At 44.4% G+C, this 24,777-nt stretch overlaps 1 protein-coding gene across 1 annotated transcript; it reads left to right on the forward strand.

The window, feature by feature from the left end:
• Positions 1–3,549: 3,549 nt before the first annotated feature.
• LOC139243035 (probable G-protein coupled receptor 139) lies at positions 3,550–21,737 on the forward strand. The gene is made up of 2 exons (XM_070870644.1): positions 3,550–3,613; positions 20,827–21,737. The coding sequence occupies exons 1-2, from the start codon at positions 3,550–3,552 to the stop codon at positions 21,735–21,737; spliced, it is 975 nt and encodes a 324-aa protein (XP_070726745.1).
• Positions 21,738–24,777: the final 3,040 nt, after the last annotated feature.

A 24,777-nucleotide genomic window follows, 5' to 3' on the forward strand; every position in this document is an offset into this window, starting at 1 on the left:
CATCGTGATTGTCGGCTAGATGCTAGATCTACTGCGCTATTAATTATCTATTCGTTGGAGTATCTTTATTAAATTCACGTTCTCCATTAGTATGAGGTTGTATAATAGTTTAAAGGGCTGTATTAGTTTGAGTTTCTCCTAAGTTTGAGGTGTATTATTTTAGATGGCTGCATTTGTTTGAGGTTCTCATATTGGTTTGAGTTTCTCTCAAAGTTTGATGTTCTATATTAGCTTGAGTTTCTGTAAATGGTTGGAAGTGTTATATTATTTTACGTTGCTATATTTATTTGAGATTCTGTATTAATTTGAGTGTTTTTATCAGTTTAGCGTCTTTAGCAGTTTCAGATTCGCTAGTAATTTGCGGTTCTCTATTAGTTTTAGGGTCTGCATTAATTAGAGTTTTTCTATTGGTTTAAGGGGCTGCATTAGTTTCAGGTTTTGTATTAGTTTCAGGTCCTGTCATGGTTTGTGATTCTCAATTATTTTGCGGTTCTATATCAGTTTAAGGATCTGTATTACATTGATGGGCTGCACTAGTTTGAAGGGCTGTATAAGTTTGAGTTTCTATATTAGTTTGAGTTTATCCAATAGTTTAAGGATCTGTATTACATTGATGGGCTGCACTAGTTTGAGGGGCTGTATTAGTTTGTGGAGCTGTATTAGTTTGATGGACTGTATTAGTTTGAGAGTCTGTATTAGTTTGTGGGGCTGTATTACTTTGAGGGGCTGTATTAGTTTGATGGACTGTATTAGTTTGAAGGACTGTATTAGTTTGAGGGACTGTATTAGTTTGGTGGGCTGTATCAGTTTGATGGACTGTATTAGTTTGATGGACTGTATTAGTTTGATGGACTGTATCAGTTTGATGGACTGTATTAGTTTGATGGACTGTATTAGTTTGAGGGACTGTATTAGTTTGAGGGACTGTATTAGTTTGGTGGGCTGTATCAGTTTGATGGACTGTATTAGTTTGATGGACTGTATTAGTTTGATGGACTGTATTAGTTTGATGGGCTGTATTAGTTTGATGGACTGTATTAGTTTGATGGGCTGTATTAGTTTGATGGACTGTATTAGTTTGAGGGACTGTATTAGTTTGAGGGACTGTATTAGTTTGAGGGACTGTATTAGTTTGGTGGGCTGTATCAGTTTGATGGACTGTATTAGTTTGATGGGCTGTATTAGTTTGATGGACTGTATCAGTTTGATGGACTGTATTAGTTTGATGGACTGTATTAGTTTGATGGACTGTATTAGTTTGAGGGACTGTATTAGTTTAATGGACTGTATTAGTTTGAGGGACCGTATTAGTTTGCGGTTCTCTGTCAGTTTGATGGGGCGGTAATATTTTGGGCTTCTCTGTAAGTTATATTTTCTCAATTAGATTGAGTTTCTCTATTAGTTTAAGGACCTCTATTACTTTGATGGGTTGCACTAGTTTGAGGGCCTGTATTAGTTTGAAGTTGTCTCTTATTTTGAGGTTCTCTCTTAGTTTGAGGTTCTCTATTATATTGAGTTCTCCACTGCTTTGAGCGGTGGATTAGTTTGAGCTTCTGTATTACTTTGAGGATATATATTATTTTGAGTTTCTCGAAAAGTTTGTATTGTTGTATTATTTTAAGTGGCTGTATTTCTCTTAGGTCCTCTATGGGTATTAGGATATCTATTAATTTGATATTCTTTATTAGTTTGAGGTGTGTATTAATTTGAGGGGCTGTATTAGTTTGAGGGTCTGTATTAGTTTGTGGGACTGTATTAATTTGAGGGACTGTATTAATTTGAGGGTCTGTATTAGTTTGAGGGAAGTATTAATTTGAGGGACAGTATTAGTTTGAGGATCTGTATTAGTTTGAGGGACTGTATTAATTTGAGGGACTGTATTAGTTTGAGGGACTGTATTAGTTTGATGGACGGTATTAGTTTGCGGGACTGTATTAGTTTGAGTTTCTCTGTTAGTTTATGGTACGCTATTATTTTTAGTTTCTCTATTAGTTTGAGTTTCTCTAATAGTTTGAGCGAGTGTATTAGATTGATGGGTTATATTAGGTTAAGTTTCTCTTTTAGTCTGAGGTGATGTCTGTGATTAGGCTGTATTATTTTGACGTTTGGTATTACTTTGCAGTGCTGTATTAGTTTGACTTTCTGTATCAGTTTGAATAATTGGATTATTTTGAGACTTCCTATTAGTTGAGGTTCTCTATTAGTTTGAGTGGATTATTTTGAGGGTCCCTATTATTTTGAGTTTACTGGTTTCAGATTCTCTCTTGGTTTGTATTTCAATATTAGTGTGAGTTTAGTTAATAGTTTGAGTGTCTCTGTTGGTTTGAGGTTCTGTATTATTTTTAGATTATTTTTTCTGTTGAAGGTCCGTTATATTTTGAGGTTCTCTCTAGACTTATTAAAAATGTGTTTGATGTTTTTATTAGTTTGAGGTTCTCTATTCCTATGAGGTTCTCTTTTTGTTTTAGGTTATCATTTAGTTTGCGGTACATTGTAATATTAATGGGTTGTTTTTGTTTGAGGTACTTTTGGTTTGAGAGCTGTACTAGTTTAAGGTTCTCTATTCGGTTGATGTGCTGTATTATTTTGAGTTTCTGTATGATGAGAAGTACTATATTAGTTTGCATTGTTTTTTGCTGTATAAGTTTGAGGTGCTGTATTACTTTTAGGTAATCTACAAGTATGAGGCACCACATGTGTATGAGGTGCGATATGGGTATGAGAGACTTAATGAATATGAGGGCCTATATTATTTTGAGTACTATCATAGAAATTCATCACTTTAATTGTTTGACTGGATTTAGTAGTTAAAGAGATCAGCCACTTCCTAGACCGCTGTAGAACATCGTTGAGAAGGACATTCTACCTTTGTAATTGAAGTACTGAATGCCTGCATTTAAAAGGGCAGCCACAGCCACCTTTGTCGTACAGCAAGCCTGAGAGGGAAACTCTACCATTGGGAATGTAATTACTGAATGGCCACAGTTAAAGAAGGCAGCCACATCACAGAGTGCAGAAGAGCAGCCCTGAAATGGAAACTCTGAATCTCTGACATTGGGATTGTAATTTCTAAATAGCTACAGTTAAAGAAGGCAGCCACATCACAGAGTGCAGTACAGCAGCCCTGAGAGGCATACACGAACATTGGGAATGTAAATACTGAATGGGCACAACAGTAGGGCATGACCCGAAACAATATGCGATCTCCAGTTTGGCCTGATGGTTTTTGAAACAACAACCCAATTGCTGGGAGAATACAGCTGGAAACTTTCATTAGTTAATTAATTTGAGCAGAATTGTCCAGTCTTTGGGGTTTCCAATTTGAATCTCTGCAGTAAATACAGTCGTTCACAACAGGGAGTTAAATCGGCTGTCGTAATCTGTTTGTTCAAGTTTTTAAAAAAAACTATTTTGAACGATGTTGCAACCTCAATGTCCCCGTGGAGCTATCCGTGGGTATAACTTAAAGGCGCTGGAATTGTACCACCTCAGAGTATAATTCAGGGAGATTGCCTGAAGCACGAAGGGGTACATCGTTTCACGCCTGAAATGGATCCAATTCAACTAGCCAAGAAAATATGCTACACATTCATTGCTGTCATTGGTGTGCCTGGTAAGTGACTAAAGCCATTGAAGTTGTGTAAATCTGTGTGTGAGCTGGTCCCTGGCTTTGCTCTGTGACTGATAATGTTACATCCTGGACTAGTGGTCACCTGTATAGACACCTGATCGGTGATATCATTCCGTTCAGACAAATGGACTGAATAACCACTGCGGTTTGATTCAATTGCTCCATCTGAACATAAACTTTTGTTTGTAGCTAACAGGCTGATTGAATTATCAAGCTATTGTCTTTAGTGGTATATTGTGTACTTTTCAATCAGTCCTTACTCAGCACAACTGTCTCACACAAGGTATTAGTAGGTGTGTCTGTCACAGTAGGATATTCTGAGTGTGAGTCACGATATGGCGTGTAACACTGTACCCCACTGATCATGTATTATTGGGAGTGTATGTCACTGTAGGATATACTGAGTGTGGGCCACTAACCGGTGTGGAACACCGAACCCCAGTGATCAAGTATTACTGGGACTGTCAGTTACTGTTGGATATACTGAGTGTGGGTCACCAACCGGTGTGGAAAACCGTACCCCATACGCCAGTGACCATGTATAACTGGGAGTGTGTATCACTGCAGGATATACTGAGTGTGGGTCACTAACCGGTGTGGAACACCGTAACCCAGAGATCATGTATTACTGGGAGTGCGTGTCATTGTAGGATATACTGAGTGTGGGTCACTAACAGGTGTGGAACACTGTACCCCAGTGACCATGTATTACTGGGAGTGTGTGTCACTGTAGGATATACTCAGTGTGGGTCACTAACCGGTGTGGAACACCGAACTGCAATGACCATTTATTACTGGGAACGTGTGTCACTGCAGGAAATACTGAGTGTGAGTCACTAACCGGTGTGCAACACCATACCTCAGTGATCATGTATTACTGGGTGTTTGTGTCATTGTAGGATATACTGAGTGTGGGTCACTAACCGGTGTGGAACACTGTACCTCAGTGACCATGTATTACTGGGAGTGCGTGTCACTGTAGGATATACTGAGTCTGGGTCACTAACCAGTGTGCAAAACCGTACCCCAGTAGCCATTTCTTACTGGGTGTAAGTGTCATTGCAGGATCTACTCAGTGTGGGGCACAAACACGCGTCAAACAACGTGCCAACACTGAAAATGTATTACTGGGACTGTTACTGTAGGATAGACTGAGTGTGGGTCACTCAGCGGTGTAGAACACCATACCCGAGTGACCATTTATTACTGGGTGTGTATGTCACTGTATGATATACTGAGTGTGGTTCTCTAACCGGTGTGGGACACCGTACCCCAGTGACCATGTCCGACTGCGAGTGCCTGTCATTGTAGGATATACTGATTGTGGTTCGCAAACCAGTGTGGAACATCTTACCCCAGTGACTATGTATTACTGGTTGTGCGTGTCACTGTACGATATACTTCGTGTGAGTCACTAACCGGTGTGCAACACCATACCCCAGTGACCATGTATTACTGGGTGTTTGTGTCATTGTAGGATATACTGAGTGTGGGTCACTAAACGGTGTGGAACACTGTACCTCAGTGACCATGTATTACTGGGATTGCGTGTCACTGTAGGATATACTGAGTCTGGGTCACTAACCAGTGTGGAAAACCGTACCCCAGGAACCATTTCTTACTGGGTGTAAGTGTCATTGCAGGATCTACTCAGTGTGGGGCACAAACACGCGTCAAACAACGTGCCACACTGAAAATGTATTACTGGGACTGTTACTGTCGGATAGACTGAGTGTGGGTCACTCATCGGTGTAGAACACCATACCCGAGTGATCATTTATTACTGGGTGTGTATGTCACTGTATGATATACTGAGTGTGGTTCTCTAACCGGTGTGGAACACCGTACCCCAATGACCATGTATTAGTGGGAGTGCGTATCACTGTTGGATATACTGAGTGTGGTTCGCAAACCGGTGTGTAACACCGTACACCAGTGACCAAGTTTACCGGGAGTGTGTGCCACTGTATTATAAACAGAGTGCGTGTCACTAACCAGTGAGGAACACCATACCCCAGTGACCATGTATTAGTGGGAGTGTGTGTCACTGTAGCATATACTGAGTGTGGGTCACTAACCGGTGTGGAACACCATACCCCAGTGACCATGTATTACCTGGCGTGTCTATCACTGTAGGATTACGGAGACGTGGCTCCAGGATGATCAGGGCTGGGAACTCAACATTCAGGGGTATTCAACATTCAGGAAGGATAGAATAAAAGGAAAAGGAGGTGGGGTAGCATTGCTGGTTAAAGAGGAGATTAATGCAATAGTTAGGAAAGACATTAGCTTGGATGATGTGGAATCTATATGGGTAGAGCTGCAGAACACCAAAGGGCAAAAAACGTTAGTAGGAGTTGTGTACAGACCTCCAAACAGTAGTAGGGATGTTGGGGAGGGCATCAAACAGGAAATTAGGGGTGCATGCAATAAAGGTGTAGCAGTTATAATGGGTGACTTTAATATGCACATAGATTGGGCTAGCCAAACTGGAAGCAATACGGTGGAGGAGGATTTCCTGGAGTGCATAAGGGATGGTTTTCTAGACCAATATGTTGAGGAACCAACTAGGGGGGAGGCCATCTTAGACTGGGTGTTGTGTAATGAGAGAGGATTAATTAGCAATCTCATTGTGCGAGGCCCCTTGGGGAAGAGTGACCATAATATGGTGGAATTCTGCATTAGGATGGAGAATGAAACAGTAATTTCAGAGACCATGGTCCAGAACTTAAAGAAGGGTAACTTTGAAGGTATGAGGCGTGAATTGGCTAGGATAGATTGGCGAATGATACTTAGGGGGTTGACTGTGGATGGGCAATGGCAGACATTTAGAGACCGCATGGATGAAGTACAACAATTGTACATTCCTGTCTGGCGTAAAAATAAAAAGGGGAAGGTGGCTCAACCGTGGCTATCTAGGGAAATCAGGGATAGTATTAAAGCCAAGGAAGTGGCATACAAATTGGCCAGAAATAGCAGCGAACCTGGGGACTGGGAGAAATTTAGAACTCAGCAGAGGAGGACAAAGGGTTTGATTAGGACAGGGAAAATGGAGTACGAGAAGAAGCTTGCAGGGAACATTAAGGCGGATTGCAAAAGTTTCTATAGGTATGTAAAGAGAAAAAGGTTGGTGAAGACAAACGTAGGTCCCCTGCAGTCAGAATCAGGGGAAGTCATAACGGGGAACAAAGAAATGGCGGATCAATTGAACAAGTACTTTGGTTCGGTATTCACTAAGGAGGATACAAACAACCTTCCGGATATAAAAGGGGTCAGAGGGTCTAGTAAGGAAGAGGAACTGAGGGAAATCTTTATTAGTCGGGAAATTGTGTTGGGGAAATTGATGGGATTGAAGGCCGATAAATCCCCAGGGCCTGATGGCCTGCATCCTAGAGTACTTAAGGAGGTGGCCTTGGAAATAGCGGATGCATTGACAGTCATTTTCCAACATTCCATTGACTCTGGATCAGTTCCTATGGAGTGGAGGGTAGCCAATGTAACCCCACTTTTTAAAAAAGGAGGGAGAGAGAAAACAGGGAATTATAGACCGGTCAGCCTGACCTCAGTAGTGGGTAAAATGATGGAATCAATTATTAAGGATGTCATAGCAGTGCATCTGGAAAATGGTGACATGATAGGTCGAAGTCAGCATGGATTTGTGAAAGGGAAATCATGCTTGACAAATCTTCTGGAATTTTTTGAGGATGTTTCCAGTAAAGTGGACAAAGGAGAACCAGTTGATGTGGTATATTTGGACTTTCAGAAGGCTTTCGACAAGGTCCCACACAAGAGATTAATGTGCAAAGTTAAAGCACATGGGATTGGGGGTAGTGTGCTGACGTGGATTGAGAACTGGTTGTCAGACAGGAAGCAAAGAGTAGGAGTAAACGGGTACTTTTCAGAATGGCAGGCAGTGACTAGTGGAGTGCCGCAAGGTTCTGTGCTGGGGCCCCAGCTGTTTACATTGTACATTAATGATTTAGACGAGGGGATTAAATGCAGTATCTCCAAATTTGCGGATGATACTAAGTTGGGTGGCAGTGTGAGCTGCGAGGAGGATGCTATTAGGCTGCAGAGTGACTTGGATAGGTTAGGTGAGTGGGCAAATGCATGGCAGATGAAGTATAATGTGGATAAATGTGAGGTTATCCACTTTGGTGGTAAAAACAGAGAGACAGACTATTATCTGAATGGTGACAGATTAGGAAAAGGGAAGGTGCAACGAGACCTGGGTGTCATGGTACATCAGTCATTGAAGGTTGGCATGCAGGTACAGCAGGCGGTTAAGAAAGCAAATGGCATGTTGGCCTTCATAGCGAGGGGATTTGAATACAGGGGCAGGGAGGTGTTGCTACAGTTGTACAGGGCCTTGGTGAGGCCACACCTGGAGTATTGTGTACAGTTTTGGTCTCCTAACTTGAGGAAGGACATTCTTGCTATTGAGGGAGTGCAGCGAAGGTTCACCAGACTGATTCCCGGGATGGCGGGACTGACCTATCAAGAAAGATTGGATCAATTGGGCTTGTATTCACTGGAGTTCAGAAGAATGAGAGGGGACCTCATAGAAACGTTTAAAATTCTGACGGGTTTAGACAGGTTAGATGCAGAAAGAATGTTCCCAATGTTGGGGAGGTCCAGAACCAGGGGTCACAGTCTGAGGATAAGGGGTAAGCCATTTAGGACCGAGATGAGGAGAAACTTCTTCACCCAGAGAGTGGTGAACCTGTGGAATTCTCTACCACAGAAAGTAGTTGAGGCCAATTCACTAAATATATTCAAAAGGGAGTTAGATGAAGTCCTTACTACTCGGGGGATCAAGGGTTATGGCGAGAAAGCAGGAAGGGGGTACTGAAGTTTCATGTTCAGCCATGAACTCATTGAATGGCGGTGCAGGCTAGAAGGGCTGAATGGCCTGCTCCTGCACCTATTTTCTATGTTTCTATGTTTCTATGTGTTAGTCACTAACCGGTGAGGATTATCAAACAACAGTGACCATTTATTACTGGGAGTGTGTTTCACCTTAGGATATACTGAGTGCGGGTCACTAACCGGTGTGGAACACTGTACGACAGTGACGATGTATTACTGGAAGTGTCTGTAACTGCTGAATAGACTGAGTGTGGTTCAAAAAACGGTGTGGAACACCGTACACCAGTGACTATGTATTACTGATAGTGCCTGTCACTGTTGGATACACTTTGTGTGGGTCACTAACCGGTGTGGAACACCATACCCCAGTGGCCATATATTACTGGGAGTGTCTGACACTGCAAGGAAATACTGAGTGTGAGTCACTAACGGTTGTGGAACATTGTACCACATTGACCATTTATTACTGGGAGTGTGTCTCACTGTAGGATATACTGAGTGTGCTCACTAACCGGTGTAGAACACTATACCCCATTGACCATGTATTACTGGGAGTGTGTGTCACTGTAGGATACACTAAGTATGGGTCACTAACCGGTGTGGAACACCATACCCGAGAGACCATGCATTACTGGGAGAGTCTGTCACTGTAGGATATACTGACTGTGGGTCATTAACCAGTCTGTAACACTGTACCCCAGTGACCATGTATTACTGGAAGTGTCTATCACTGTAGGATATAGTGAGTGTGGTCATTAACCGGTCTGGAACACTGTACCCCAGTGACCATGTATTGCTCGGAGTGTCTCTCACTGTAGGATATACTGAGTGTGGGTCACTAAACGGTGTTGAACAGGGGACGCCAGTGACCATGTATTGCTCGGAGTGTGTGTCACTGTAGGATATACTGAATGTGGGTCAGTAACCGGTGTGGAACACCCTGCACCAGTGATCATGTATTACTGAGAATGTCTGTCACTGTTGGATATACTTTGTGTGGGTCACTAAATGGTGTGGAACACTGTACCCCAGTGATCATGTATTCCTGTGAGTGTGTGTCACTGCAGGAAATTGAGTGTGGGTCACTAACCGGTGTGAAACACTGTATTCCAGTGACCATGTTTTACTGGGAGTGTCTGTCACTGTCGTATGTACTCAGTGTGGGTCACTATCCAATGTAAAATACCATAACCCAGTGACCATGTATTACTGGGAGTGTCTATCTCTGTCGGATAAACTAAGTGTGGGTCGCTAACCGGTGTGGAACACCATACCCCAGTGACCATGTATTACTGGGAGTGTGTGTCTCTGTAGGATGTACTCAGTGTGGGTCACTAACCCGTGTGGAACACTGTACCCCAGTGACCATGTATTATTGGGAGTGTGTGTCTCTGTAGGATGTACTCAGTGTGGGTCACTAACCCATGTGGAGCACCATACATCAGTGACCATGTATTATTGGGAGTGTGTGTCTCTGTAGGATGTACTCAGTGTGGGTCACTAACCCGTGTGGAACACTGTACTCCAGTGACCATGTATTATTGGGGGTGTGTGTCTCTGTAGGATGTACTCAGTGTGGGTCACTAACCCATGTGGAGCACCATACACCAGTGACCATGTATTACTGTGAGTATCTGTTACTGTTGGATATACTGAGTGTGGGTCACTAACCGGTGTGGAAAACCGTACACCAGTGACCACGTATTGCTGGGAGTGTTTGTCACTATAGGATATACTGAATGTAGGTCACGAACCGGTGTGATACACCGTACACAAGTGACCATGTATTACTCATAGTGTGTGTCACTGTAGAATATACTCAGTGTGGGTCACTAAACCGTGTGGAACTCGGGACCCCAGTGAACATGTATTACAGGGAGTGTCTGTCACTTTAGGATATACTGTGTGTGGGTCACTAACCGGTGTGGAATACTGTATCCCAGTGGCCATGTTTTACTGGGAGCGTCTGTCACTGTAGTATGTACTCAGTGTGGGTCACTATCCAGTGTAAAACACCATAACCCAGTGACCATGTATTACTGGGAGTGTCTATCTCTGTAGGATAAACTAATTGTGGGTCGCTAACCGGTGTGGAACACAGTACCCCAGTGACCATGTATTACTGGGAGTGTGTGTCTCTGTAGGATGTACTCAGTGTGGGTCACTAACCGGTGTGGAACACAGTACCCCAGTGACCATGTATTACTGAAAGTGTGTGTCAATTTAGGATATACTCAGTATGGTTCACTAACGGGTGTGGAACACCGTAGCCCAGTGACCATGTATTGCTGGGAGTGTTCGTTACTGTGGGATATACTGAGTGTCGTTCACTAACCGGTGTGGAGCACCATACCCCAGTGACCATGTATGACTGGGAGTGTGTGTCACTGTAGGATATACTGAGTGGTGTCACTAACCAGTGTCGAACACCATACCCCAGTGACCATGTGTTACTGAGAGTGTGTGTCACTGTAGGATATGCTCAGTGTGAGTCACTAACCGGTGTGGAACACTGTACCTCAGTGACCATGTATTGCTGGGAGTGTCTGTCACTGTAGGATATACTGAATGTGGGTCACTAACATGTGTGGAACTCTGTACCCCAGTGACCATGTATTACTGGCAGTGTGTGTCACTGTAGGATATACTCACTGTGGGTCACTAACCGATGTGGAACACCATACCCCAGTGACCATGCATTACTGGTAGCGTATGTCACTGTAGGATATACTGAGTGTTGGTCACTAACCGGTGTGGAACACCATACCCCAGTGACCATGTATTACTGGGAGTGTGTGTCTCTGTAGGATGTACTCAGTGTGGGTCACTAACCGGTGTGGAACACAGTACCCCAGTGACCATGTATTACTGAAAGTGTGTGTCAATTTAGGATATACTCAGTATGGTTCCCTAACCGGTGTGGAACACCATATCGCAGTGACCATGTATTACTGGGAGTGACTGTCACTGCAGGATGTACTCAGTGTGAGTCACTACTTCTGCTTCTGAGGTGTACCCTCGGAATTGAGGATGACTCGATTCCACACTAAATTTAGTTCCCAAAGTGCTGAGGAGTCCATTGGATGACCTACATTCTCTGTCACAAATGGGTCAGACGGTGGTTGAACGAACGGGGGCTGTGGGGTGCCTGGGTTGCTGCGCGCTTCTTGCGCTATCTACGCTTGGCTTCAGCTTGCTCTGGGCGATAAGAGGTGAGGTGCTCTGCGCCGTGCGGGTGCTTTTCCTCCACTTTGGGCTGACTTCGTCCAGGGATTGCCAGGGGTAGGCGGAGACGTTGCAATTATTCATGGAGGTTTTGAGTGTGTCATGGTACGTTTCCTCTGCCCACCTGTGGCTCGCTAGCAATAACGAATCACCGAGGAGAGCGTTTGCTTTTTAAATCTCATGTCAGGCATGCCGACGATGTGGCCGGACAACAGAGCTGATCAACTGAGGTCAATGCTTCGATGCTCCGGATGTTGGCCTGAACAAATACACTGATGTTGGTGCGCCAGTCCGGCCAATTAATTTGCAGGAAATTGCGGAGGCAGTGTTGGTACATCTCCAGTGCTTTGAGGCGCCTGCTCAAAATATTCCGTGTCTCTGAAGCAGATTGGAGGGCGGGTATCACTACTGCCCTGTAGACCATGAGCTTGGTGCGGGGTTTGAGGTCCTGGTCTTCAAACACGTCCTTTCTCAGGCCTCCGAAGTCTGCACTGACACACTGAAGGCAGTATTGGACTTTGCCTTCAAAGTCTGCCCTTGTTCACTGCAGGCTCCCGAGGGATGGAAAATGGTCCACATTGTACAGTGTATAGCCCAGTAAACCCTAGCTCCCATGAAACTCGCAGCGGATGGCGAGTTTCCCTGCACCAATCCCCGCTGATACATTCTGAGTGCCCCATTTGCAAATTAGTTCACTCGCCATTCACACTGGCAGTCCTCTCGCCCTCACCGGCTTTGGGCTGGGATTGAAAACCCTTGCAGGATGCTGATCCTGCTGAAAGTACAAGTGCTGGACTTTCTGGTCTGAACAATGTTTTTACCCCACACTTCACTTGTGCTGGTATGGGAGCTCGGATGGTCCCTAGCTCTGCTGCCTTTTCTTGGTATACAGGGAACCTTCGTTGCTCCAATTCTACTCCGGTCCCCTCCTTCACATATTGCTCAGGTACATTGATGCCCGTGTTCGCGCAATTTTGCTTTTCCAGCCATGAACTGGAAAATGTCCCAACTCGCACAAAGTCATGATCACCTATCACCTCAATCCTCTGCTTTCTGAAAAACATTGGCTCCCGGTTAAAGAACGCCACGCTTTTGAAAATTCTCATCCTTGTTTACAAATCTCTCCATGGCCTTGCACCTCCCTACCTCTGTAACTTTTTCAGCCTCACAAATCCTCAAGATATCTCCGCTTTTCTAATTCTGCCCTCTCGAACATCCCTCATTATACTGCTCAACTATCGGTGGCCTTATCTTCAACTGTTTGGGCCCTAAACTCTGGACGTCCCTCCCTAAACCTCTCCGCTTCGCGAACCATCTTTTCATTTTAAAGACATTCCTGAAAATCAACCTCTTTTACCAAGCTTTTGGTCAAATGCCTTTATTTCTTCTTTTTTTATCTCGGTGTCATATGTATCTGTGTTGTCCTGTTAACATTGCTTTGAAGCAACTTAGGACGTTTAACTACATTAAAGGCGCGATATAAATAAAAGTTATATTCATTATTATTAATAATATTCGTTATTATTAATAATAATAATTATTATTATAATGATGTAGTCAACCTTGCTTCTAATTTACGCCCCTCTCTCTGCTTCACATGCTCCGTGTGACACTTCCCTTCCTTTCCTCGACATCTCTAAGTCCATTTCCGAGGATAGGCTCTCCACAAATATGTACCATAATTCGTCCGACTCCTACAGCTACCTTGGTATATGACCTCTCACCCAGCTTGCTGGAAGGACTCTATTACCTTCTCCGAGTATCGCTGCCTGCATTGCATCTGTTCCGATGATGCCATAAAAACATAAGAACATTAGAATTAGGAACAGGAGTTGGCCATCTAACCCCTCGAGCCTGTCCGCCACTCAACAGGTTCATGGCTGATCTGGCCGTGGACTCAGCTCCACTTACCCGCCCGCTCCACATAACCCTTAATTCCCTTATTGGTTAAACATCTATCTATCTGTGGTTTGAATACATTCAATGAGCTAGCCTCAACAGCTTCCCTTTTCAGAGAATTCCACAGATTCACAACCCACTGGGAGAAGAAATTCCTTCTCAACTCGGTTTTAAATTGGCTCCCCCGTATTTTGAGGCTGTGCCCCCGAGTTCTAGTCTCCCCGACCAGTGGAAACAACCTCTCTGCCTTTATCTTGTCTATCCCTTTCATTATTTTAAATGTTTCTATAAGATCACCCCTCATCCTTCTGAACTCCAACGAGTAAAGACCCAGTCTACTCAATCTATCATCATAAGGTAACCCCCTCATCTCTGGAATCAGCCGAGTGAATCATCTCTGTACCCCCTCCAAAGTTAGTATATCCTTCCTTAAGTAAGGTGACCAAAACTGCACGCAGTACTCCAGGTGAGGCCTCACCAATACCCTGTACAGTTGCAGCAGGACCTCCCTGCTTTTGTACTCCATCCCTCTCGCAATGAAGGCCAACATTCCATTTGCCTTCCTGATTACCTGCTGCACCTGCAAACTAACTTTTTGGGATTCATGCACAAGGACCCCCAGGTCCCTCTGCACCGCAGCATGTTGTAATTTCTCCCCATTCAAATAATATTGCCTTTTACAGTTTTTTTTCCCAATGTGGATGACCTCACATCTTCCGACATTATATTCCATCTGCCCATTCGCTTAACCTATCTAAATCTCCTTGCAGCCTCTCTGTGTCCTCTACACAGCCCGGTTTCCCACTAATCTTTGTTTCACCTGCAAATTTTGTTACACTGCACTCTGTCCCCTCTTCCAGGTCATCTATGTATATTGTAAACAGTTGTGGTCCCAGCACCGATCCCTGTGGCACACCACTAACCACCGATTTCCAACTCGAAAAGGACCCTTTTATCCCGACTCTCTGCTTTCTGTTCGCCAGCCTATTCTCGATCCATGCAAATACATTTCCTCTGACTCCGCATACCTTTATCTTCTGCAGTAACCTTTTGTGTGGCACCTGATCGAATGCCTTTTGGAAATCTAAATACACCACATCCATCGGTACACCTCTATCCACCATGCTCGCTATATCCTCAAAGAATTCCAGTAAATTAGTTAAACATGATTTCCCCTTCATGAATCCATGTTGTGTCTGCTTGATTGCACTATTCCTATCTAGATGTCGCGCTATTTCTTCCTTTATGATAGTTTCAAGCATTTTCCCCACTACAGATGTTAAACTAACCGGCCTCTCGTTACCTGCCTTTTGTCTGCCCCCTTTTTTAAACAGAGGCGTTACAGTTGCTGCTTTCCAATCCGCTGGTACCTCCCCAGAGTCCAGAGAATGTTGGTAGATTATAACGAATGCATCTGCTATAACTTCCGCCATCTCTTTTAATACCCTGGGATGCATTTCATCAGGACCAGGGGACTTGTCTACCTTGAGTCCCATTAGCCTGTCCAGCACTAACCCCCCGAGTGACAGTGATTGTCTCAAGGTCCTCCCTTCCCACATTCCTGTGACCAGCAATTTTTGGCATGGTTTTTGTGTCTTCCACTGTGAAGACTGAAGCAAAATAATTGTTTAAGGTCTCAGCCATTTCCACATTTCCCATGATTAAATCCTCCTTCTCATCGTCTAAGGGACCAACATTTACATTAGTCACTCTTTTCCGTTTTATATATCTGCAAAAGCTTTTACGATCTGTTTTTATGTTTTGCGCAAGTTTACCTTTATAATCTATCTTTCCTTTCTTTCTTGCTTTTTTAGTCATTCTTTGCTGTTGTTTAAAATGTTCCCAATCTTCTAGTTTCCCACTAAACTTGATCACCTTATACGCATTGGTCTTTAATTTGATACTCTCCTTTATTTCCTTGGTTATCCACGGCTGGTTATCCCTTCTCTTACCACCCTTCTTCTTCACTGGAATATATTTTTGTTGCGCACTTTGAAAGAGCTCCTTAAAAGTCCTCCACTGTTCCTCAATTGTGCCACCGTTTAGTCTGTGTTTCCAGTCTACTTTAGCCAACTCTGCCCTCATCCCACTTTAGTCCCCTTTGTTTAAGCATAGTACGCTCGTTTCTGACACAACTTCCTCACCCTCAATCTGTATTACAAATTCAACAATACTGTGATCACTCATTCCGAGAGGATCTTTTACTCGGAGATCGTTTATTTTTACTGTCTCATTACACAGGACCTGATCTAAGATAGCTTGCTCCCTTGTAGGTTCTGTAACATACTGTTCAAAGACACAATCCCGTATGCATTGTATAAATTCCTCCTCCAGGCTACCCCATGCGATTTGATTTGACCAATCGACATGTCAGTTAAAATCTCCCATGACTACTGCTTTTCCTTTTTCACATGCCTCCATTATTCCCTTGATTATTGCCCGCCCCACCTGAAGTTATTATTTGGGGGTCTATAAACTACACCCACCAGTGACTTTTTCCCCTTACTATCTCTAATCTACACCCACAATGATTCAACATTTTGTTCATTCGAGCCAATATCGTCTCTCACAACTGCCTTGATATCATCCTTTATTAAGATGTCAAGCTATTTCTTCCTTAATGATAGCTTCAAGCATTTTCCCCATTACAGATGTTGAATTAACAGGCCTATAGTTACCTGCCTTTTGTCTGTCCCCTTTTTTAAACAGAGGCTTTACATTAGCTGCTTTCCAATCCGATGGTACCTCCCCAGAGTTCAGAGAATTTTGGTAGATTATAATGAATGCATCTGCTATAACTTCCGCCATCTCTTTTAATACCCTGGGATGCATTTCATCAGGATCAGAGGACATATCTACCTTGAGATCCATTAGCCTCTCCAGCACTAACCCGCTAGTGATAGTGATTGTCTCAAGTTCCTCCCTTCCCACATTCCCGTGACCAGCAATTTTTGGTAAGGTTTTTGTGTCTTCCACTGTGAAGACCGAAGCCAAATAATTGTTTCAGGTCTCAGCCATTTCCACATTTCCCATTATTAAATCTCCCTTCACATCTTTTAAGGGACCAACATCTACTTTTGTCACTCTTTTCCGTTTTGTATATCTGTAAAAGCTTTTACTATCTGTTTTTATGTTTTGCGCAAGTTTACTTTTGTAATTTATCTTTCCTTTCTTTATTGCTTTCTTAGTCATTCTTTGCTGTCGTTTAAAATGTTCCCAATCTTCTAGTTTCCCACTAACCTTGGCCACCTTATACGCATTGGTTTTTAATTTAATACTCTCCTTTATTTCCTTGGTTATCCACGGCTGGTTATCCCTTCTCTTACCGCCCTTCTTTTTCACTGGAATATATTTTTGTTGAGCACTATAAAAGAGCTCCTTAAATGTCCTCCACTGTTCCTCAATTGTGCCACCGTTTAATCTATGTTCCCAGTCTACTTTAGCCAATTCTGCCCTCATCCCACTGTAGTCCCCTTTGTTTAAGCATAATACGCTCGTTTGAGACACTACTTCCTCACCCTCAATCTGTATTACAAATTCAACCATACTGTGATCACTCATTCCAAGAGGATCTTTTACCTGGAGATCGTTTTCTATTCCTGTCTCAGTCCTGAGGACCAGATCTCAGATAGCTTACTCCCTTTTAGGTTCTGCAACATACTGTTCTCAGAAACAATCCTGTATGCATTCTATGAATTCCTCCTCAAGGCTACCCCGTGCAATTTGGTTTGACCAATCGATATGTAGGTTAACATCCCCGTGATTACTGCTGTTCCTTTTTCACATGCCTCCATTATTCCCTTGATCATTGTGAGCCCCACCGTGAAATTATTATTTGGGGTCTATAAACTAAGCCCACCAGTGACTTTTTCCCCTTACTATTTCTAATCTCCACCCACAATGATTCAACATTTTGTTCATTAGAGTCAATATCGTCTCTCACAAATGCTCTGATATCATCCTTTATCAACAGAGCTACCCCACCTCCTTTCCCTTCTTGTCTATCTTTCCGAATTGTCAGATATCCCTGTATGTTTAAATCCCAGTCTTGGCCACCTTGCAACCACCAAATCATACCCATTTGGAATGATTTGTGCCGTCAACTCATTTACTTTGTTTCAAATGCTGCGTGTGTTTAGGTAAAGTGTTTTAATACTCGTTTTTAAACCATGATTTTTAGTTTTGACCCCTCTTGCAGCCCCTTTATATTCATACATATTATCCCTTCCTATCACCTTGTGGTTTGCACTTACCCCAGTGCTACTCTGCTCTGTTGCCTCCTGCCTTTTGCATCCTTTCTTGGGGTTCTGTTCATCTGAGCTCTCACCCACTTTACCTAGCTCAGAGCCCTCTCCTGGGTTCCCAACACCTGCCAAGCTAGTTTAAAGCCCTCCCAACCGCACTGTCAAAACCATCCGCGGGAACATTGGTCCCGTCTTTGTTGAGGTGTAACCTGTCCGACTTGTGCAGGTCCCACCTATCCCAGAAGCGGTCCCAATTGTTCAGGAAACTAAAGCCCTCCGTCCTACACCAATGCCCCAGCCACGTATTTATCTACCCTGACTATTACGTGGCACTGGCTGTAATCCCGAGATTACCACCTTTGAGATCCTGGCTTTCAATCTTACTCCTCACTCCCTAAACTCAGCTTTCAGGACCTCACCCCTCTTTCTACATATGTCATTGGTACCAATGTGGACCACAACCACTGGCTATTCCCCTTCCCTCCCTAGAATGCCCTGCAGTCGCTCAGTGACATCATTCACCCTTGCACCAGGAAGGCAACATACCATCCTGATGTCACTTTTTCAGCCGCAGAAGCGCCTCTCTGCTCCCCTAACTATTGAATCTCCAATCACTATAGACCTTCCCGTCTTCTTCCTCCCCCCGTGTGCAGTTGAGCCACCCACGGTGCTGTGGACTTGGCCCTGGCTGCACTCCCCAGAGGCTTCACCGCCTTCGCCAGCAGTCAGAATAGAGTGCCGGTTGGAGAGCGGGATAGCCTCAGGGGACTCCTGCACTACCTGCCTCGCCATACTCTTGTGTGCGACGGTCACCCAGTCTCTATCCTCCTGTACCCTTTTAATCTGTGGGGTGACCAACGCCTGATCCACGTACCTCTCGTTCTCTTGGATGCTCCTCAGTGCCTCAAGTCCTCGCTCAAGCTCCGAGACTCGGCGCTCGAATTGGAGGATCTGGAGACACTTCCTGCACATGTGGTCATCCCCGTTGTGGGAAGCATCCAGGAATTCCCACATGGCACAGGTGTTGCATTCCATTTCAACGAGCTGCCCTGCTATCCCACTAGTTACCCTTAAATTATCCAGCAAAAGCACTGATTCCCACTACACATACTAAACAGCTTATTTCGTAATTTATCCTCTTATCTATTAGAACACAAAATCAAAGAGATATATATTCACCAGCCGATCAGCCAACCACAGCTTGGCTATAATGTCATTTTTTGATTCCTTGTCCCTCCTCCCCGCACTGTTCGCTCAACTACTGCCCGCTGGGCCTTTGTAGCCGCTGACCCCGGACTGCCACTAACGCTGCACCTCCCCGCACTCTGACGTCAGCTCTCGATTTCTCACCCCTCCATCTTTGTCTGCAGCTGGTTTTGCTGGTCTCTGGGCCCCTGTCTCCTACTCTCGCACTCCTTATCAGCTGCTCTAGTGTCAGCACTGGTAGGAAAGCAAGACAAAACAGCACCTGCCATCCCCGCTTGCCCAAACTCACCCACTTACCAAACACACAAATGCCACTCTATGCTGCTGCACTCCGTGCTCTGCACGAGCTGCCTCTTTTTAAACTGTATCTAGGTCAGATGACTCACTACTGGTCAGTCATTTACAGAACTGGTTTTAACTAGCTGTTAATTGCATTCTACTGGAGAGTTACCTTGTTTTTCTCTGCCTAAACCTGAAAGAATCCCAACTATTTAACTTTTCCCCTTTAAATTAAACTGCTACTTACTTAGAAGCTACTGGCAATTGCCACTAACAATTTATTCCAGCCTCCAAATGGTTTAAAGAGAATAACCCTTAAAACTCACCCACTTACCAAACTCACAAATGCTACTTTATGCTGCTGCACTCCATGCTCTGCACGAGCTACCTCTTTTAAAACTGTATCTAGGAGAGTGGGATAGTCTCAGGAGACGAAGCCATCTCCCACACCAGTGATTACAACCTGTCTTACTTTTTCTGAGCTGAGGATACCCGCCCTCTGTGGTCCTGAGCCTGTGGGCCTGGAACCTAGTGTGGAGTGGGTAGGAGAGGAGGGACAAGGCATAATCATGGAGACAGTGACCAGTTGAGTCAATAACTCGGGCTGAGGAGCTACAGTAGTGGGGTGGTTCCCCGGTCCCAGACCCCCTCTGGTTGATTACTTTCCTGCAGTGACCATGCCCTGTTCAGAGAAGGTTCACCAGGCTGGGTCCTGAGATGAAGATCTTGTCTTATGAGGAAATTTTGAGCAGGTTGGGCCTTTAATCGTTGAAGTTTAGAAGAATCAGAGGTGATCTTATTGAAAGGTATAAGATTCTGAGGGGGCTCGACAGGGGAGATGCAGAGAGCGTGTTGCCCCTCGTGGGGGAACCTTGAACTAGGCAACATAGTTTCAGAATGTTCCTGATTTTGGGGAAGTCCAGCACCAGGGGACACAGTCTAAGGATAAGGGGTAAGCCATTTAGGACCAAGATGAGGAGAACCTTATTCACTCAGAGAATTGTTAACCTGTGGAATTCCCTGCCGCAGAGAGTTGTTGATGCCAGTTCATTGGTTATATTTAGGAGGGAGTTCGATATGGCACTTATGGCTAAAGGGATCAAGGGGTATGGAGAGAATGCAGGAAAGGGGTACTGAGGGAATGATCAGCCATGATCTTATTGAGTTGTGGTGCAGGCTCGAAGGGCCGAATGGCCTACTCCTGCACCTATTTTCTATGTTTCTATGTTTCTATTAATATTGCCCACCCGCCCGCTGGGATGACTCAGCTTCCCTCCCACTGCCCCGTCTCTGCTAAACTGGGAAGCAGCGGGTTGGAGGTTGGGTTGGGATGATATACTTTACATGTTAACCCCTGAGCCGACAACCATGCGGCCGTTTTTGTGCTGAATGACAGGCCTTATTATCTGGGCTCAGTCACCGACAATGTGTGACCAATAATTGACCGTCTCTTTTCCCTTCTGTTTATTACAGTGAATTTAGTGGCGATTGTGATCCTGTCCCGGAGAAAGTGCGGGCTGTCCACCTGCACCATTCGCTACCTGGTGGCCATGGCAGCGGCGGATCTACTGGTGGTCATCACTGCGGTCATACTGTGGCGGATCAGTTGGTATTATTCCCCGGGATCGTTCCTGGATATCACCCCTGTGTGTACTGCTATATATCTCCTGGCCCGTGTCGTCACAGACTGTTCTGTCTGGTTCACCGTCACTTTCACCTTTGACCGATTTGTGGCCATTTGTTGGCAGCAGCTGAAAACCAAATATTGCACCGGGAGAACTGCGGCTGTGGTTCTGGCAACAAGCTGCATTCTGTTCTCTTCAAAAAACGTTCCTCACTACTTTACATTAGAACCTGGATATATAATCGACAATGTTCCGTGGCACTGTGTCCCAATGCCAGCCTATTATACTGAGCCCGTGTGGCTGGCATTTAATTGGTTTGATACGGCTGTAAACCCACTGCTCCCATTCGCTGTAATTTTGTTGCTCAACGCTCTGACAGTCAGACACATTTTAGTGGCCAGTCGAGTCCGGAAGGGACTGAGGGGTGAGAGCAAGGGGGAGAATGGCAGTGACCCAGAGATGGAGAGCAGGAGGAAGTCTGTGATTTTACTCTTCACCATATCCGGCAGTTTCATACTACTGTGGCTGGTGTATGTGATAGATTTCTTATATTATAGCATTGCAGGAATAAATACCGATGATTACAATGTTTCTTTATCTACCTTTCGAGAAGTTGGATTTATACTGCAGACTTTAAGTTGCTGCACAAACACATTTATTTACGGGGTGACCCAGTCCAAGTTCAGAGAGCAGTTGAAGAGCGCGGTGAAATATCCGGTGACCTCAATTATACAATTAATTAATAAACAGAACAACTGAGCACAGCCCAGAGGCGGGTCCCAGTGTTTCCAGTCCAGGAATATAATATTTATCCCCAGACTTCCATCCACTGAATTACACCAGGAATGGCTGGTGATCTGATAATACACCCAGCGACCTGTTTCGGACACGGCACTATTTCTGATTGACATTTCCCACCTTGTCTTTCTGGACAGCACCACGAGCATGTTGCATTCTGTCCGAGCTCTTCTGTAAAGGGTAACTACAGTTATTTAGTGAAGGAATACATTGCAGCTTCCAGAGTGAGAGGCTCGTCATCGGTAGGTAGGCAGAGTGGAACTGTAGTTCAGAGGATTACATTACATAGAATATACAGCACAGAAAAATACACTTCGGCCCCACTAGTCTGTGCTGGTGTTTATGCTCCAGACCAGCCTCCTCCCATTGCAAATACTTTGTCTCAGCCTCTCAGCATATCTTTCTGTTTCATTTTCTCTCACTTACTCGTCTAGTTTCCCTTAGACAGCATCTGAGCTTTGTATCGCAACCACTTCCTGTCGTAGGGAATTCCACATTCTAACCACTCTCTGAGTACAGAAATTGTTCTTTATCTCCCTATTGGTGTTATTAGTGATTATCTGGCATTTATGACTCCACAGATTTGGATGCTCCCACGAGTATAAACTTTTCTCTCCCCATCGACCCGGTCCAAAACAATTATAATTTACAAGACTTCTATCAGGACTCCTGTAAGTTCTGTCTTCTACAGGAACTAAGCACAACCTGTTCAATCGTTCCTGACAACTGTTATCTTTCAGTTCTGGTGCTGTCCAAACAAAAATCTGTGAGACCGTACGAGTGGCCATCTCCATTGTCCTAGCCACCTCTCCCTGTCACCAATCTAAAGCTGAACCCAGCCGTTAGGCAACCTTGGTGTCGTATTTGAGCGGGAGATGGTCTTACGACCCCATATCCACTCCATCACCAGGACGGCATCTTTGTGCCTCTGTTGCATCTCCTGACTCAGTTCATTTGCAGGTCAAATGTTCATCCGTGCCTTTACTAGCTCTAGACATAACTCCTCCAATGCTCTCCTGGGCGGCTTCCAATCTCCCACCATTCGTATACTTCAGCTCATCCAAAAACTCTGCTGCCTGTGTCCTAACTTGCACCTTATCGCAAGACCCCATCACACCTGTGCTCGCTGACGTATATTGGCTTCCTGTCCGATAGCGCTTCAATTTTAAAATGATCAATCTTGTTTTCAATTCACTTCACGGCCTCTGTAACCTGCACCAATACTTAGACCTCCAGAGATCTCTGTGCTGCTCCAAATCTGGCAGATTGCACATCTCCGATTTAAACTGCTTCACCAATGGTAGGCATGCTTTCAGCTGCCTGGGTCCCAAGCTCTGGGATTCTCTTGGTAAACCTCTACACTTCTCTAACTCTCCTCCGCCTTCAGCTGCCTGGGTCCCAAGCTCTGGGATTCCCTCCCTAAACCTCTCCACCTCACGAACTCTCCTCCTCCTTCAGCTGACTGGGTCCCAAGCTCTGGGATTCACTCTCTAAACCTCTCCACCTCACGAACTCTCCTCCTCCTTCAGCTACCTAGGTCCCAAGCTCTGGGATTCACTCTCTAAACCTCTCCACCTCTCTAACTCTCCTCCACCTTCAGCTGCCTGGGTCCCAAACTCTGGGATTCTCTCCCTAAACCTCTATTCCTCTCTAACTGTCCTATTCCTTTAAGATTATCCTTAAGACTAAATATTTGATCAAGATTATTTGCTAAAACCTCCTTTTGTGCCTCGGTTTCAAGATGTCCTCTATTCCCTGTTGGATTTATTAATGGCTGTCTTCAATCTATGCCCCAGAGTTTTGGTCTCTCCCACAATGGAAACATCTTTTCTTTCTCTGCCCTATCAAAGCCTTTGATATCCTGAAAGACACAATCTGACCATCCCTCAGTCTTCACTTTGCTAAAGAAAAGAGCCACGGCCTATTGAACATTTCCTGATAATACACCCTCTTAGTTCTGGTATCATTCCAGGAAATACACTTTGCACCTTCTCCAGTGCCTCAATGTTATTTTATAATATTTACACCAAGGATCCAAACAAGTTTACATAACTTCATTGAATTACAATTCTATCCCTCCAGACATGAACACAAGCCTGTTCTTTGTTTTTTATGGATTGATGAACCTCCATCAATACATTTAGAGATTTGCGTAACTGTACCGTCCCATCCCTCTGTTCCTCATTCCTGTTTAGATCATTGTTTTCCAAGGAGAATGTCACCTTCATATTCTTCCTATTAAAATGCACCAACTCACACTCCTCTATGTTGGTGTATTGTGTTCCTAACACAGATGAGACTGCACACAGGGAGGTTAAAGTAACAGTGACCTCAGTCGTTATTAAGACACTCCAGAGTGAGGAACAGGCCTTGGGGCCCGGCCTAAATACAGTGCTCCCAACGGATGCTGGGATCCCTTGGGACTTCAGGGGATGCGCTCCCTGGTGGCGGAACATGGGAGTGCATGCTTTACAGATATCAACAGATGTTCCTTTGCCAATTACACGCCCAGTTTGCAAGATTATTATTGTATTCAATGTTTTTGTCGCTTACCTCCTCAGTGTAAACGATACACGCCCATTGTGGAAGCATCCACAAAGTTTGAAATTTCACTCCCGATTCCCGAGTCCGAATTGGTAATCTAAATGTTGAACAGGAGTGGTTTTAGTACCGATGCTTGTGGAACATCACTTCTCACCTTTGCCAGTTTCGCTGCTTTTGATTTAAATTGGCTTAGAAATAAACCCTAATTCACTTTTTCATTTGAATCGCTTTGCTGACCTGTGATACAGTTTTTAATGATTGTTCACCTGAACCACAAGTTCACTTTGATCTTCTGGCCCATTCAGTTTCTTATTTTCAAAGGTGTAGGTGATGGTAAAATCATAGAATTGTACAGCGCAGAGAGAGTCCATTTGTCAAGTCGTGCCGGCTCGGTCTCTTTGGTGGAGCTTTCCAATTAATCCCACTCCTCTGCTCTATCTCCTGTAACTTTTTTACT

Source organism: Pristiophorus japonicus, unplaced genomic scaffold (genome assembly GCF_044704955.1).
Source record: "Pristiophorus japonicus isolate sPriJap1 unplaced genomic scaffold, sPriJap1.hap1 HAP1_SCAFFOLD_158, whole genome shotgun sequence".
NCBI classification, from domain to species: Eukaryota; Metazoa; Chordata; class Chondrichthyes; family Pristiophoridae; genus Pristiophorus; species Pristiophorus japonicus.